Below are 17,474 nucleotides of genomic sequence, written 5' to 3'. Positions count from 1 at the left end.
GTGAGCACGTCTCCTTTGCTGAGATATAATCCATCCCACCTCACAGGTGTGCCATATCAAGATGCTGATTAGACACCATGATTAGTGCACAGGTGTGCCTTAGACTGCCCACAATAAAAGGCCACTCTGAAAGGTGCAGTTTTATCACACAGCACAATGCCACAGATGTCGCAAGATTTGAGGGAGCGTGCAGTTGGCATGCTGACAGCAGGAATGCCAACCAGAGCTGTTGCTCGTGTATTGAATGTTCATTTCTCTACCATAAGCCATCTCCAAAGGCATTTCAGAGAATTTGGCAGTACATCCAACCAGCCTCACAACCGCAGACCACGTGTAACCACACCAGCCCAGGACCTCCACATCCAGCATGTTCACCTCCAAGATCGTCTGAGACCAGCCACTGGGACAGCTGCTGAAACAATCGGTTTGCATAACCAAAGAATTTCTGCACAAACTGTCAGAAACCGTCTCAGGGAAGCTCATCTGCATGCTAGTCGTCCTCATCGGGGTCTCGACCTGACTCCAGTTCGTTGTCGTAACCGACTTGAGTGGGCAAATGCTCACACTCGCTGGCGTTTGGCACGTTGGAGAGGTGTTCTCTTCACGGATGAATCCCGGTTCACACTGTTCAGGGCAGATGGCAGACAGCATGTGTGGCGTCGTGTGGGTGAGCGGGTTTCTGATGTCAATGTTGTGGATCGAGTGGCCCATGGTGGCGGTGGGGTTATGGTATGGGCAGGCATCTGTTATGGGCGAAGAACACAGGTGCATTTTATTGATGACATTTTGAATGCACAGAGATACCGTGACGAGATCCTGAGGCCCACTGTTGTGCCATACATCCAAGAACATCACCTCATGTTGCAGCAGGATAATGCACGGCCCCATGTTGCAAGGATCTGTACACAATTCTTGGAAGCTGAAAATGTCCCAGTTCTTGCATGGCCGGCATACTCACCGGACATGTCACCCATTGAGCATGTTTGGGATGCTCTGGACCGGCGTATACGACAGCGTGTACCAGTTCCTGCCAATATCCAGCAACTTCGCACAGCCATTGAAGAGGAGTGGACCAACATTTCACAGGCCACAATTGACAACCTGATCAACTCTATGCGAAGGAGATGTGTTGCACTGCATGAGGCAAATGGTGGTCACACCAGATACTGACTGGTATCCCCCCCAATAAAACAAAACTGCACCTTTCAGAGTGGCCTTTTATTGTGGACAGTCTAAGGCACACCTGTGGACTAATCATGGTGTCTAATCACCATCTTGATATGGCACACCTGTGAGGTGGGATGGATTATCTCAGCAAAGGAGAAGTGCTCACTATCACAGATTTAGACTGGTTTGTGAACAATATTTGAGGGAAATGGTGATATTGTGTATGTGGAAAAAGTTTTAGATCTTTGAGTTTATCTCATACAAAATGGGAGCAAAACCAAAAGTGTTGCGTTTATATTTTTGTTGAGTGTATCTGCATATTTTCACGAATAGCTATTGCAAATGGCTCTATTGCTAAAGAGAAGAGGAGGGGAGAGAGGGGGCAACCTTGTCGACAACCTCTTCTGATTTCAATTGGTGAGGAAAGGACTCTTAAAATTTCTGCTGTAGAGTTACTGTATAATATCTTGACCCATTTTATGAAGTTATCTCCTATCCCAAATATCTTTAATACCCGAAAAAAATAGGGCCATTCGACTGTCTTTTTCCTCATTTTTAGAATAAAGAACATTGAGAACCCTTCTTACATTGTGGAACCTTGTCTCCCACTTTTAAATCCATTTTGATCTTTATGTATCAAATCAGGAAGAATTTTTTGCATATGTTTCGCTAGTACTTTGCAGATTATTTTAAGATCAGAATTGAGAAGACTAATAGGCCTCATATTCTCACACCTGTTGGGTAGTTTACCAGGTTTTGGAAGCAGAATTATTAGTGCTTGATTTAGTGAAGGGGGAAGAAGAGCCTCTTTCTCAAATGTTTCATTTATCATATCCAATAATGGTATATATGGTATAAATATCTATTGGAATGCCATCTGGTCCCGCTTGTTTACCTGGTTTGAGTCCATCTATGGCTTGTGCAATTTCTTCTTTACTTATTTTTAAGTCTAAATCTGCTTTATCTTCATTTGGAATGGTTGGTATGTCTACTTTATTAAGTGTAGTATCTATTTCCTGCAAACTACTTTTTGTTCCTGTTTCATATAATTTCTGATAGTAATCCCTGAAGGTCTCATTGATATCTTTTGGGTTCACTATTGTTTTATTTTTGTCTAAAATTGAAGTAATTGGTATTTTAGTTTCTAATTGTTTAATTTGCCATGCTAATAATTTTCCTGCTTTGTCACCTTGTTCATAGAATGTCTGTTTTAGCCTTAAAAGGCTGGCAGCTGCTTTGAAGCTTGACAGTTTCTCGTATTCTGCTCTCAAAAGCAATAGCTCCCTTTCAGCTTCAGGATCATTGTTTTCATAAAACAATGATCCTACTAGCTGGTTTTGTAATTTAACGGTTAAATCAAAAACTCAAATATTAAATCTGATTAAGATAGCTGGCAAAATCATGGGTATGGTGGTACCTGTAACTCCCCAAGAGTTGTTTGAACAGGCAGTTCTCAGATGTGCTGACAATATTTTAACAGATGAGTCTCATGTTCTGCACTCTGAATATACTTTACTTAACTCAGGAAGGAGGTACAGGGTTCCTCTTTGTAAATATAATCAATATACACTCAACAAAAATATAAACGCAACACTTTTGGTTTTGCTCCCATTTTGTATGAGATGAACTCAAAGATCTAAAACTTTTTCCACATACACAATATCACCATTTCCCTCAAATATTGTTCACAAACCAGTCTAAATCTGTGATAGTGAGCACTTGTCCTTTGCTGAGATAATCCATCCCACCTCACAGCTGTGCCATACCAAGATGCTGATTAGACACCATGATTAGTGTACAGGTGTGCCTTAGACTGTCCACAATAAAAGGCCACTGAAAGGTGCAGTTTTGGTTTATTGGGGGGGATACCAGTCAGTATCTGGTTTGACCACCATTTGCCTCATGCAGTGCAACACATCTCCTTCGCATAGAGTTGATCAAGTTGTCAATTGTGGCCTGTGAAATGTTGGTCCACTCCTCTTCAATGGCTGTGCGAAGTTGCTGGATATTGGCAGGAACTGGTACACGCTGTCGTATACGCCGGTCCAGAGCATCCCAAACATGCTCAATGGGTGACATGTCCGATGAGTATGCCGGCCATGCAAGAACTGGGACATTTTCAGCTTCCAAGAATTGTGTACAGATCCTTGCAACATGGGGCCGTGCATTATCCTGCTGCAACATGAGGTGATGTTCTTGGATGTATGGCACAACAATGGGCCTCAGGATCTCGTCACGGTATCTCTGTGCATTCAAAATGCCATCAATAAAATGCACCTGTGTTCTTTGTCCATAACAGACGCCTGCCCATACCATAAGCCTACCGCCACCATGGCCACTCGAGCCACAACATTGACATCAGAAAACCGCTCACCCACACGACGCCACACACACTGTCTGCCATCTGCCCTGGACAGTGTGAACCGGGATTCATCCGTGAAGAGAACACCTCTCCAACGTGCCAAACGCCAGCGAATGTGAGCATTTGCCCACTCAAGTCGGTTACGACGACGAACTGGAGTCAGGTCGAGACCCCAATGAGGACGACGAGCATGCAGATGAGCTTCCCTGAGACGGTTTCTGACAGTCTGTGCAGAAATTCTTTGGTTATGCAAACCGATTGTTTCAGCAGCTGTCCCAGTGGCTGGTCTCAGACGATCTTGGAGGTGAACATGCTGGATGTGGAGGTCTTGGGCTGGTGTGGTTACATGTGGTCTGCGGTTGTGAGGCTGGTTGGATGTACTGCCAAATTCTTTGAAACGCCTTTGGAGACAGCTTATGGTAGAGAAATGAACATTCAATACACGAGCAACAGCTCTGGTTAACATTCCTGCTGTCAGCATGCCAACTGCACGCTCCCTCAAATCTTGCGACATCTGTGGCATTGTGCTGTGTGATAAAACTGCACCTTTCGGAGTGGCCTTTTATTGTGAGCAGTCTAAGGCACATCTGTGCACTAATCATGGTGTCTAATCAGCATCTTGGTATGGCACACCTGTGTGGTGGGATGGATTATCTCAGCAAAGGAGAAGTGCTCACTATCACAGATTTAGACTGGTTTGTGAACAATATTTGAGGGAAATGGTGATATTGTGTATGTGGAAAAAGTTTTAGATCTTTGAGTTCATCTCATACAAAATGGGAGCAAAACCAAAAGTGTTGCGTTTATATTTTTGTTGAGTGTATCTTGCCTTGTTTTTTTAGATTTAAAACTTATGCAACTAATAATATGTCCTCTAAGAAATGCTTTGAAAGCATCCCATTTTGTACCTGCTGATGTTTGATTTGTGTTTATTTGAAAGAACTCATTTATCTGCTTCCCTATGTAGTTGACAAAATCCTCATCTTGGAGCCACTTATGTTGAAATTTCCATCTAGGATGAACACTGTGTGATTCATCCAAGTATTCTAAACAACATGGTGCATGGTCTGATATTACAGTATTATCGTATGAGCATTTTTTGATTTTTGATAGTAAATCAGATGAGATTAGGAAATAATCAATTCTTGAATATGTCTGGAATGTTGCTGAGTAACAGGAGTAAGCTTTTGTTTGTTGGTTAAGTTCTCTCAAAATATCTAGTAGTTTCAGATCTAACATAAATCTTTTAATAGTCATACTGCAAGATTGATGAGAGTGATCCATACCTATTGATCTGTCAAAACTCAATACTAGAGTACAGTTAAAATCCCCAGCTATTACATACTGCCCCGGTAATTACTAACAAGTTACAGTTTTGTTGGCTTCTGGTTTATTCTTCTCTACAAGAGTCAAGACAGAAGTCAGATTACCAGAGCAAGAATTTTAGCTGAGGAAGCTTCTGTGATTTGAAGCGAAACGTCCTCACGTCAAGCAACCCAGTCCAGTCGAAGATTCAAGCTTCTCTACTATGGCAGGGTAGAGTATTCACAGCATTATTTACTTCACGGGCTAGAGGAGTTATGACTCTGATTCATGAATCAGTTCTATTTAATGTAAAAAATGTTATTAAAGATAAGAGAGGTAGATATTTGATAATCCAAGGATCAATGCTGAAAGAAAACTTGAATTTATTTAATGTATATGGCCCAAATTCAGACGATGTGACATTCTATGAAGAACTATTTCTCTTGTTAGTAACTACAATGGGGGATACCGGAGACCCCATCACACAACCATGGATCTGCCTGTAGTAATTCCCCCTAAACAGGAAATAGGTGGTGTTAAGACAGATCTCCAAGAGTTGGACCAAACCAACCATCCCAAAGACGTATCGTTATCTTTGGCTGCTTTCAGTGATGCCGGTATTTGGTTAGACTCTTTCTCTCAGCTTGTTCTGTCTGAGTTATTTTCATTAGTTACTTCATCCAAACCATCAACATGTCTATTAGACCCCATTCCTACCAGGCTGCTCAAGGAAGCCCTACCATTATTTAATGCTTCGATCTTAAATATGATCAATCTATCTTTATTAGTTGGCTATGTACCACAGGCTTTTAAGGTGGCAGTAATTAAACCATTACTTAAAAAGCCATCACTTGACCCAGCTATCTTAGCTAATTATAGGCCAATCTCCAACCTTCCTTTTCTCTCAAAAATTCTTGAAAGGGTAGTTGTAAAACAGCTAACTGATCATCTGCAGAGGAATGGTCTATTTGAAGAGTTTCAGTCAGGTTTTAGAATTCATCATAGTACAGAAACAGCATTAGTGAAGGTTACAAATGATCTTCTTATGGCCTCAGACAGTGGACTCATCTCTGCTTGTTCTGTTAGACCTCAGTGCTGCTTTTGATAGTCTTGACCATAAAATTTTATTACAGAGATTAGAGCATGCCATAGGTATTAAAGGCACTGCGCTGCGGTGGTTTGAATCATATTTATCTAATAGATTACAATTTGTTCATGTAAATGGGGAATCTTCTTCACAGACTAAGGTTAATTATGGAGTTCCACAAGGTTCTGTGCTAGGACCAATTTTATTCACTTTATACATGCTTCCCTTAGGCAGTATTATTAGACGGCATTGCGTTTATATTTTTGTTGAGTGTACATATACACATATATACACACACATATACACATATATACATATACACATATATATATTCCATCCATCCATTTTCTTCCGCTTTATCCGGAGTCGGGTCACAGGGGCAGCAGCTCAAGCAAAGCCGCCCAGACCTCCCGATCCACACACACCTCACCAGGTTGCACAGACCGCCCACCTCATACATTTATCCATTTATTCCTGGAAGGACCAAACATGACTCAAAAACAAATAAACATCTAACTACAACCCCTGGCAAAAATTATGGAATCACCGGCCTCGGAGGACGTTCATTAAGTTGTTTAATTTTGTAGAAAAAAAGCAGATCACAGACATGACACAAAACTAAAGTCATTTCAAATGGCAACTTTCTGGCTTTAAGAAACACTATAAGAAATCAGGAAAAATAATTGTGGCAGCCAGTAATGGTTACTTTTTTAGACCAAGCAGAGGGAAAAAAATATGGAATCACTCAATTCTGAGGAAATTGTACATTGTAAATTGTAATTTTTTATCCCCAAAACTAACACCTGCATCATATCAGATCTGCTCGTTAGTCTGCATCTAAAAAGGAGTGATCACACCTTGGAGAGCTGTTGCACCAAGTGGACTGACATGAATCATGGCTCCAACACGAGAGATGTCAATTGAAACAAAGGAGAGGATTATCAAACTCTTAAAAGAGGGTAAATCATTATGCAATGTTGCAAAAGATGTTGGCTGTTCACAGTCAGCTGTGTCTAAACTCTGGACCAAATACAAACAACATGGGAAGGTTGTTAAAGGCAAACATACTGGTAGACCAAGGAAGACATCAAAGCGTCAAGACAGAAAACTTAAAGCAATATGTCTCAAAAATCGAAAATGCACAACAAAACAAATGAGGAATGAATGGGAGGAAACTGGAGTCAACGTCTGTGACCGAACTGTAAGAAACCGCCTAAAGGAAATGGGATTTACATACAGAAAAGCTAAACGAAAGCCATCATTAACGCCTAAATAGAAAAAAACAAGGTTACAATGGGCTAAGGAAAAGCAATCGTAGACTGTGGATGACTGGATGAAAGTCATATTCAGTGATGAATCTCGAATCTGCATTGGGCAAGGTGATGATGCTGGAACTTTTGTTTGGTGCCGTTCCAATGAGATTTATAAAGATGACTGCCTGAAGAGAACATGTAAATTTCCACAGTCATTGATGATATGGGGCTGCATGTCAGGTAAAGGCACTGGGGAGATGGCTGTCATTACATCATCAATAAATGCACAAGTTTACGTTGATATTTTGGACACTTTTCTTATCCCATCAATTGAAAGGATGTTTGGGGATGATGAAATCATTTTTCAAGATGATAATGCATCTTGCCATAGAGCAAAAACTGTGAAAACATTCCTTGCAAAAAGACACACAGGGTCAATGTCATGGCCTGCAAATAGTCCAGATCTTAATCCAATTGAAAATCTTTGGTGGAAGTTGAAGAAAATTGTCCATGACAAGGCTCCAACCTGCAAAGCTGATCTGGCAACAGCAATCAGAGAAAGTTGGAGCCAGATTGATGAAGAGTACTGTTTGTCACTCATTAAGTCCATGGCTCAGAGACTGCAAGCTGTTATAAAAGCCGGAGGTGGTGCAACAAAATATTTGTGATGTGTTGGAGCGTTCTTTTGTTTTTCATGATTCCATAATTTTTTCCTCAGAATTGAGTGATTCCATATTTTTTTCCCCCTCTGCTTGGTCTAAAAAAGTAACTGTTACTGACTGCCACAATTTTTTTCCTGATTTCTTATAGTATTTCTTAAAGCCAGAAAGTTGCCATTTGAAATGACTTTAGTTTTGTGTCATGTCTGTGATCTGCTTTTTTTCTACAAAATTAAACAACTGACTGAACATCCTCCGAGGCTGGTGATTCCATAATTTTTGCCAGGGGCTGTATATAAACTACATCTATTAAAGTAGAAATAAATGCATGAATGGATGTATGAATAAATGCTAAATATTAATTTCTATATTTATCTGTGCTGAATTCATGTTTGAAAAAGATTCTGTATAATGATTTTGTCTAAATGACACTTCTTCCTACTCGCTCCGTCTCGCTCAAAACACACATGGCTTTGAAGTTATACATCGCTTAAAATTAAATTTTATTTATTTATTTTTATTTCAATTGTTACCACTGCTTTTTTTAATGGAATTTAAAAATGAATAAAAAAATGATTTAGTAGCTGGTCAACATGTTTATATCCCACCAAGCAACTACACCAGGCCAGGCAGAAGTCCTTGAGCCTTGTGCATCACCACCTGCACTCCAAACCCCTACTTTTAGGCCTGAGAATTCACAAGCCTGCAGTAAGCCAGGGTGTCATTTTTCCAGGCTGCGTGACAGGTGAGACAGAATCCAGCAGACCGAAAAGTGCAGCGTTGATGTCGTCAGTAAGACAGTAAGGTTATAAGTAAGTCCACTGGCTGTCCTGTCCGGAAAGACAATCCGGAACCTCATGCAGTCAAATACATTTGCAGGATGAAACACTGACATTACGAAGTCCAAATGAAATGGCAAGTACTCAGCCCCTTTTAGTTCAAATGTGGAGTAATTCAATGTGAACTGGATTCACAACCCAAATAAGGATTTTTATTCATAATCAAGCACCTTAAAAGCACTTTACATAACTGAACACAACCATTCCCATTAATATAACACATCAGCTCGACAAGCCAATGGATTCAGAAGTCACAGATTAGAAACGTGAGATTAGCAGGGTTCGATTTTGGAGTTCTGAGTCCCCTTGCCATTTACTAGAGCCCTATTTCATCAATGAATTTTGATGTTCAAATGCGATATGCAATTGAACACAACCAATTTACCTTTCCTGCATGTTATGCACAGATTATTAGTGATGTGATCCTCCCAGTTCAAACCCCACACCTACCACATTCCTCCATGTAATGTGAAATTACATCAGGAATGGCATCCAGTATAAAACTTATGCCAAATCAACATGCAAACACCCACTTTGCACTCGGTCCGTACAAAAAAAAAAAAAAAAAAAAAAAAAAAAAAGACCACAGTCTGATATTTTCCAGTACATGCCTCGCACTCTGTTAATAATCCTTTATTACATACTAAAGTGGTGTGTCTGATTTCCCTCCTGCTGTTTACACACACAACCATGCAGAATTATTGTTCTACTATGTGGTGCTCCACAGAAAAACATCCCATCGTCAGCCTCACAGACGGTGGATTCGGTTTCACTGACAGTGGGGCAGTTAGCTGGTAGCACTTAGCTTAGCCATCGCTTTAGCACAGTTTAGCCAGTAACTTGAAGGGCTTGATTTGATTTGCATAACAATGTAAAAACAAGAATACATTAAAATACAGGGTAAAACAAAAAAAGTGACAAATGCACTTGTTTCCACCGTGGCCCAATATAAATCACAGATGGAATATGGAATATGATGGAATATGACAGGGTCGGAGCTGTCCTATTAAAAGCACTCACTCATTGCCACCTTTCTGTCCAACTCCATGATCACAGAAAAAAACTTTTCTACTCCAAAAATTGCCTTTAGAAAATCTGTCCACCTAATAAGTCACACTAGCCATGTGACTACAACCTTGCAAAATACACATTATAATTATTTTGACGTATTCACCCTCAAAGTCCACAAAAAAACACTGATTTAACACTAAAAAATTATGCCCCCCCATTCATTTTAGGAGTATGACCTAAGTGTCACCAAAATGCATATTACTGACAGTTGAAGTTTTTCTGAGCGTTTATCTGCAGCAGGTGAAATCAAACTAATTTCCCCATGTCTATGATTGAATTTCTCTGGGCATATAGCTCCAAAAATAAAATTAAATACATCAATAGTTTCAAAATTCTTTATTTATTTTGAATAGTCAGCTCATTTGACATTTACAACACCAATTCCAATAAAGTTGGGACATTGTGTAAAATTTAAATAAAAACAGAATACAATCATATGCAAATTCTCTTCAATCTATATTCAGTTGAATACACCACAAAGACAAGATATTTAATGTTCAAACTGATAATCTTTGTTTTTGTGCAAGTATTTGCTCATTTTGAAATGGATGCCTTCAGCACATTTCAAAAAAGCTGGGACAGTTGTATGTTTACCACTGTGTTACATCACCTTTCCTTCTAACAACACTCAATAAGTGTTTGGGAACTGAGGACACCAATTATTGAAGCTTTGTAGGTGGAATTTTTTCCCCATTCTTGCTTGATGTACGACTTCAGTTGTTCAACAGTCTGGGTCTCTGTTGTCGTATTTTGCGCAACATAATGCACCACACATTTTCAATGAGCGACAGGTCTGGACTGCAGACAGGCCAGTCTAGTACCTGCACTCTTTTACGAGGAAGCCACGCTGTTGTAACACGTGCAGAATGTGGCTTGGTATTGTCTTGCTGAAATAAGCAGGGGCGTCCCTGAAAAAGACATTGCTCGGATGGCAGCATGTGTTGGTCCAAAACCTGGATGTACTTTTCAGCATTGATGGTGCCATCACAGATGTGTAAGCTGCCCGTGTCATGTGCACTAACACACCCCCATACCATCACAGATGCTGGCTTTTTAACTTTGCACTGGTAACGATGTGGATGGTCTTTTTCCTCTTTTGTCCAGAGGACATGACGTCCATGATTTCCAAAAACAATTTGAAATGTGGACTCAGCACACTTTTCCACTTTGCGTCCGTCCATTTCAAATGAGCTTGGGCCCAGAGAAGGCAGCGGCATTTCTGGATGCTGTTGATGTATGACTTTCGCTTTGCATGGTAGAGTTTTAACTTGCACTAGTAGATGTAGCAACAAACTGTGTTAACTGACAATGGTTTTCTGAAGTGTTCCTGAGCCCACACAGTAAGATCCTTTACACAATGATGTTGGTTTTTAATGCAGTGCCGGCTGAGGGATCGAAGGTCACGGGCATTCAATGTTGGTTTTCGGCCTTGCCACTTACGTGTAGAAAGTTCTCCAGATTCTCTTCTGATTATATTATGGACTTCAGATGATGGAACCCATGAATTCCTTGCAATTGAACATTGAAAAACATTGTTCTTAAAATGTTGGAGTATTTTTTCATACAGCTGTTCACAAAGTGGTGATCCTCACCCCACCTTTGCTTGTGAACGGCTGACACTTTTGGCGATGCTCCTTTTATACCCAATCATGACAATCACAATTAGTGTCCTCAGTTCCCAAATGCTTATTCAGTGTTGTTAGAAGAAAGGTGATGTAATACAGTGGTAAACGTGCCACTGTCCCAGCTTTTTTGAAACATGTTGCAGGCATCCATTTCAAAATGAGCAAATATGTGCACAAAAACAATAACGTTTATCAGTTTGAACATTAAATATCTTGTCTTTGTGGTGTATGCAACTGAATATAGATTGAAGAGAATTTGCATATGATTGTATTCTGTTTTTATTTAAATTTTACACAATGTCCCAACTTCATTGGAATTGGGGTTGTACTTGTGATATGCACTTCAATATACATATTGACCCAAAGATCGACCTGGTCAGGCTTCTAGAAAACATAATTAAAACTCAGGTCATGTCTTTATGAAAACTGCATTTTAAAATGATAGAATAAAAATAAAGTACTTTTTAGAAACACTGTAAATCAAAACAAATATATAAATAACATGGGGAAACAGTCATGTGTGAACAACTACACCGAGTGACAACAATATCCCACAATGCATGACTGGACCAAACTGCAACAGGTGCTGAAGCCCACCACATGTTGTCACACATGCACACACTTTAAAGAGAACCACTCAAAGCCTCCGTGCACCATACGCAGTGGTGGTATTCAGATGTTTATAATGAAGCTGTAACATTACAAATTATTGGGCTGAAATACAGAATAAGCCTTCCACTGAGCACCACTACTTTATCAAAAAATAAATAAAAAATAAATTAAATTAAAAACCCGTTTCAAGTCAGCCAACTTCCCAATAATCGCAATGTAAACAATGCATGACATCATATAAAACAACAGATAAAAGAACACATTTGGATTCAAGTGGCTGGGCTCAAAACAGCTCATGTCCATCATGCAAGTGCAACACTGCATGGAAATAATCATAATAATCAGAGGTGCACAAACAAATCACAAAAGAAAAAAATTAGAAATCAGTTAGGTCAAGTGCTCGAGTCTATCCAAAAATATCCAGAGGACACACAGGCTGTTGAAAAAGCTCTGAATGAAACAGACATGCAGCTGAAGCTTAACCAGCAGGCCCAAAACCGTGACCTCCACAAGGTTTTGTCCTTCGCTGCTCCCCAGATAGCGGTTCTTGAATGAAACCTTTCCTCACCTTGAATTTCGCCAGCCACCAATGTGGGGGTCGCCATGACAACAGGAGTGGTGGCAGACTCTACCGGGGTCACTGGATCATCCATCTCTGCAAACTTATTAACAAGGTAACTCGCCGCGCAAAAACCATCTAGTTAGAGTCAAAGCAGAATGCTGTCCCCTCCCTCTCCCCTGGCCCCGCCCTCTTTCTCTTGTTCATCTGTTAGTCATCCTGGCTCTTTCATTACTCTGGTTTCTGCCGGAGCCTGATATGGGTGTGGAGCACCAATGAAAGCTATTTATAGTGGCATTCGACCAGCTAGCCCAGACAGTGACAGTGATCAACATCAGAGCCAGAACAGGGTGCAGGGCGCCTCAACTACAACTGAGAAACCATTCCAGGTGAAGCACCGTATTAACAATAATAATAAACTTTATTTAACCAGGCAGAATTCCACTAAGATCGGAAACCTCTTTTGCAAGGATGACCTGGCAAAGAAAGGCAGCAGCAATCAACAATCAATCAACTTGGTCATAACAACATTGGAAATGGTGTAAAGTCGCAGGCAAATTTAGTTTTAGAAACACAGGCATTGTGCAAAAGAATCCCATTCACGATCTCGTAAAAATAGATCGGAAGGTGTGCAAGGAAGTCAGCCTGGACAGTTTCAGTTTGGATCGGAGAATGTTCCAATGAGAGGGAGCTGAAAAAAAACTACAGGCATTATTTCCCGCTTCAGTGCACACAGTGTCATTAGAGCGCAGAGCATAATGGCTTTCAGATCTCTGAAGTAGACTGGAAAAATAGGTTGGAACCAGACCAATAAGAGTTTTGTAGACCAGAGTCATCCAATGTGTATATCAGCAGACAGACAAAGAGGGCATGCCCACCTTGGCATACAACTCACAGTGGTGGGTGAGGTGGCTAAAACCAGTGATGAATCTCAGGGCACAATGATACAGTGGGGTCAAGGACTGCAGACAGCTGGACGAAGCACACCTATACATAACATCACCATAGTCCAATAAGCGCAGGAAGGTAGCAGCTCTCAGGAGCTTCCAAGCACTTAAGGAGAAGCATTGTTTCTGTAAAGGAAGTCTACCTTCACCCTTAATTTGGAGGTCAAGTGTTTGAGATGAACGTTAAACTAGGGATCAACTAGGGATGGGTATTGATAACATTTTATCGATATCGATGCCATTATCAATTCTGCTTATCGATCCGATTCCTTATCGATTCCCTTATCGATACCATGGGAATTTTGTATTAAAAGTAGGCTTTACAGGTTTTCTATGCATTTCATTGAGTCTTAAAGTTAATAAATATGAAATTGGTCACTGTATCCTTGATCTCTGGACATAAATAAAAATAAACAAAACAGTGTTTCTCTTTGAAGTTATTAATTCCGACTGGATTCTATCGTTCTAACTTGACTTGTCAGAGAGCCGCGCAATGTTTGGAGCTGTGTGAACAGAACGGAGGACGATTCTCGTTTCTTTCTCGCAACAAGACAGGAGTCCCAGTTAGTAACTTTAATCTGCACAAAAGTGACTCACAATTGACATATTCAGGGATGAAAGTGGTGAAAAACAAAAAAAGCTGAAAAACAAAAATTACCCTCCAACACCACGTGCATGAAAATGTTTGAATTCTCGAAGCTCTGAAATGCAATCTGGGGCTATTCCAGATTGCAAACTGGAGTGAGTGCAGCATCCATTTTGGTGAGAAAAAAAAAAAAAAAAAAACTTTCCTTATTCAAATTCATTCCAGTAGTATTCTGGCCTTACCAGGATGCAGCTGTTTTCTAGCTTGGCAGATAGTTCTGGAGGAAATCACTGAAGAAACTAACAAATTGAAAATATGGTTTGTCCGAAACAAACTGTCATTAAACTTAAGTAAAACAGGGATGAAATGGAGGTGTGAGAGTCTCTAGGTGTTCACAGGAAACATTTATTTCTGTATGTATGTTCATTGTTAGTTGCTTTTATATTTTCTGTTGTGTTTCTATTCAGGTTCTTTTTGTCTCTTTCTCTTATTGTATATAATAAGTATATATTGTATATAATAATCATTAGATTATTAATATATAAACAAAAATAAATGTAAGAAATATTACAATTTGAAAACAAATGCACCCGAATGTGATAACAGCTGCAACTGCTTAATGCTAACTTTTAACATTGAAAATACCATAGACATGCTAACGCGTTAGCATCGCTCCCGTTTTTAAGTTATAAAATACATCTATCAACTGTTTCAGAAGACCATAACAAGTCGGTTTAAATAATACTCACAGACGTATACTCTTTAGGGTTTTAGCGGGGGAAAATTAAGCAAAAGAAAGAAAGAATAAACTAAGCAATAGATCGAAGCACTGCTTCAATCTGCGAACCACTGCTTCGATTGGTTCAAGGTTCAAAGAAAAGCCGCGCTGCAGAAAAGTTGATTATGGACCCGCTGCAGGGTCTGTAATCAATGTAGAGAAATTATCATTTTCCTGACAAACACCCCCAAAACAACGGCCACTCTGAAGGACCGATAACAGAATCGTTAAGCACAAAACTTATTGATGTCGGTGGATCGAATCATTTCTTAACGATACCCAAAAGGAACCGGTTCTCGATACCCACCCCTAGTGTCAACAGTCAATCCCAAATACTTGTAGCTGCTGATTAGCACAAGAACATTACCTCGGGCAGTTTTGACTGATGGTATATTCTCCAAGGAAACAGGTGATTTAGAGAAAAAAACATTTGGGATTTTTTGGTTCAAGACTAGTCTGAATTTCTCCAGACTGTTCTGCACCACATCAAAAAATCAAATGTCTGTGTCACTGAATTTGAGCAGCAATAGATTAAGGTGTCATCAGCATACAGATGATAGAAATCATTTCATAAGTTTGTACAGGTCAGTGGTATAAAGTGTTAACAAGACAGGTTCCAACACTGAGCCTTGAGGGACACCATTTGTTACCTTGAGGGAGGCAGAGTTAACACCAGCCATCTGAATACACTGAAACCTGCTAACCAAGAGACCTCATGTGTAGAGACACCGTGATTGTAAAGGATTTCAGGTGAGGCACTGTGCAGCCATTTCAGCAGCATCTGAGATGTACGTCATCAAATTATGCCTTTGCTGCTGCTCCGTCTCAATGCTCCTGTCTGCAGTAACCATGAACAGACTAATAAGGAATATCGTCTTTGGAAAATGTCTGTTTCCACCTATTATTAACTTTTTCCCCACCAACACAGGCAGCTTTTGTCTGGTGCATCACAGCTTTATATGTAAAGAAGTAGCACGGTTAAGAATTTTCTTAACAAGTGAAAAGTCATCTGCAGTTTGCCAGAAGGCACATGGGAAAGCAGAGCTTAGATTTGATCCGTTTTCTTGTTTTACAATCCTTCCCTACTCCATTCAGACATGATGCTGTGTGTGGGGATGCAACAGGCAAATGTATCATTCCCAGACTCCCACAGAATCCTAGAATGAATGAATGGTTTATTCAGCACGCACGAACAAAATCTGTCATTTACAAAACAAGTCAAGAGAAAACAAAAATTAAAACATCTAGAACAAAACTCAAACAATTTACCAACTTAGTGCAGCTGAAAGGGTGTGGGCAGAAGCAGAAGCTTATAAACACCCACCCCGTACATCACAGAATTGTTTTAGAGCTGTCATGGATGTCTTGGTCGCTTCCCTCACTAGTCTCCTTATAACATGGCTATTCAATTTTTCAGAAATGTCTACTTCACACATATTTATCATACTGTTTGCATTTCTTAAGTAAATAAAGTCCAAGACAGTCAGTAACTTTGCTGTGAAACATTTTGATTTAATCCTTATTAAACTGTCACCAGGGGTGGTGGCCAAGTTATTAGTGCACTTTGTTTCAGTGCGGAAGGTTCCCGGTTCAAACCCCACCCCTGCCACATTTCTTTATGTAATGTGGAGTTGCGTCAGGAAGGGCATCTGCCGTAAAACCTGTGCCAGTTCTACATGCAGATCCACCTTGGATTTGCTGTGACAACCCCGAGTGCAAACAAGGGAGCAGTCGAAGGAACTAACCCTTTACATTAAGCTGTCCCATCCCAACATTTTTTGTAATGTGTTGCAGGTCTTAAATGCAGGAACAGACGTACTAACAAATGAAATGAAGCTGATCACACAAAACAATAAATATATTTGGTTCATACTGTGTACAATGAAACAGAAGTCAAAGTAAATGGAAGAATCACTGCATTTTGTTTTTACCCAAAGCCAAAATATGGACATGTGGCCTTGCATCCATCCATCTGTGCTCAGCAAAAGTCCAGTCCTATTACTGCCAGTCTTCAAATTCACAGGGGACATTCTTGGGACACAGACCTTGGACAACTTCAAAGATGGATAACCTTGACCCATTTTAAGAGGTCACATTCTGTTTAAAAATGTCACATCTTGTTGCCTATTTTTATGCTCATACAGCAGACAGAATGAATCATGCAAGTCCAATTGTTTTTTTTGGGGGGTGGATATGGAAAAGGTGACATGTTGACAGCCAATCAAAGAAGCACTGATCAGGGTTCTAGCTAAGATCATTTTATGTGATTGCGGCTCATAGCTTCATAGCCCCCTGAAGCTATAGGGTTTTATACCACTAAAACATTATTGGCAAGACTTATTTTAACTGATTTTAAAAATATTACAAAATGAATATAATTTTTTATTTATTATTCTTGTGTTCAATGCATCTAAAACCACCCAAAATTAAAGTTCTTTTTTGCATATTTCTATCAAAGTCTAAGATAAATTCAATAACGCTGAAAACATTAAAAGCATTAATATTTAATGGACACAGCATTGGACACACCTTTGGAACACACAGCTGTGTGGCTCTCTGCTGAGACAGACAGAGTCCAGTCAGAAATAATAACTTCAAATTGTCGCTTTAAATAAAACGACCTC

At 39.9% G+C, this 17,474-nt stretch overlaps 1 protein-coding gene across 1 annotated transcript in view; it reads right to left on the bottom strand.

Moving 5' to 3' along the window:
- The window catches only part of asph (aspartate beta-hydroxylase), a 91,964-nt gene extending 79,247 nt beyond the window's left edge, over positions 1-12,717 (bottom strand). The window contains exon 1 of the mRNA XM_034182514.1: positions 12,549-12,717. Coding sequence (XP_034038405.1) covers positions 12,549-12,633 — 85 coding nt within the window. The 5' untranslated portion in view covers positions 12,634-12,717. The remainder of the gene's footprint in view (positions 1-12,548) is intronic.
- Positions 12,718-17,474: the final 4,757 nt, after the last annotated feature.

The sequence above is a fragment of the Thalassophryne amazonica genome, chromosome 12 (genome assembly GCF_902500255.1).
Source record: "Thalassophryne amazonica chromosome 12, fThaAma1.1, whole genome shotgun sequence".
Taxonomy (NCBI): domain Eukaryota; kingdom Metazoa; phylum Chordata; class Actinopteri; order Batrachoidiformes; family Batrachoididae; genus Thalassophryne; species Thalassophryne amazonica.
This window is presented reverse-complemented; position numbering and strand designations above follow the sequence as displayed.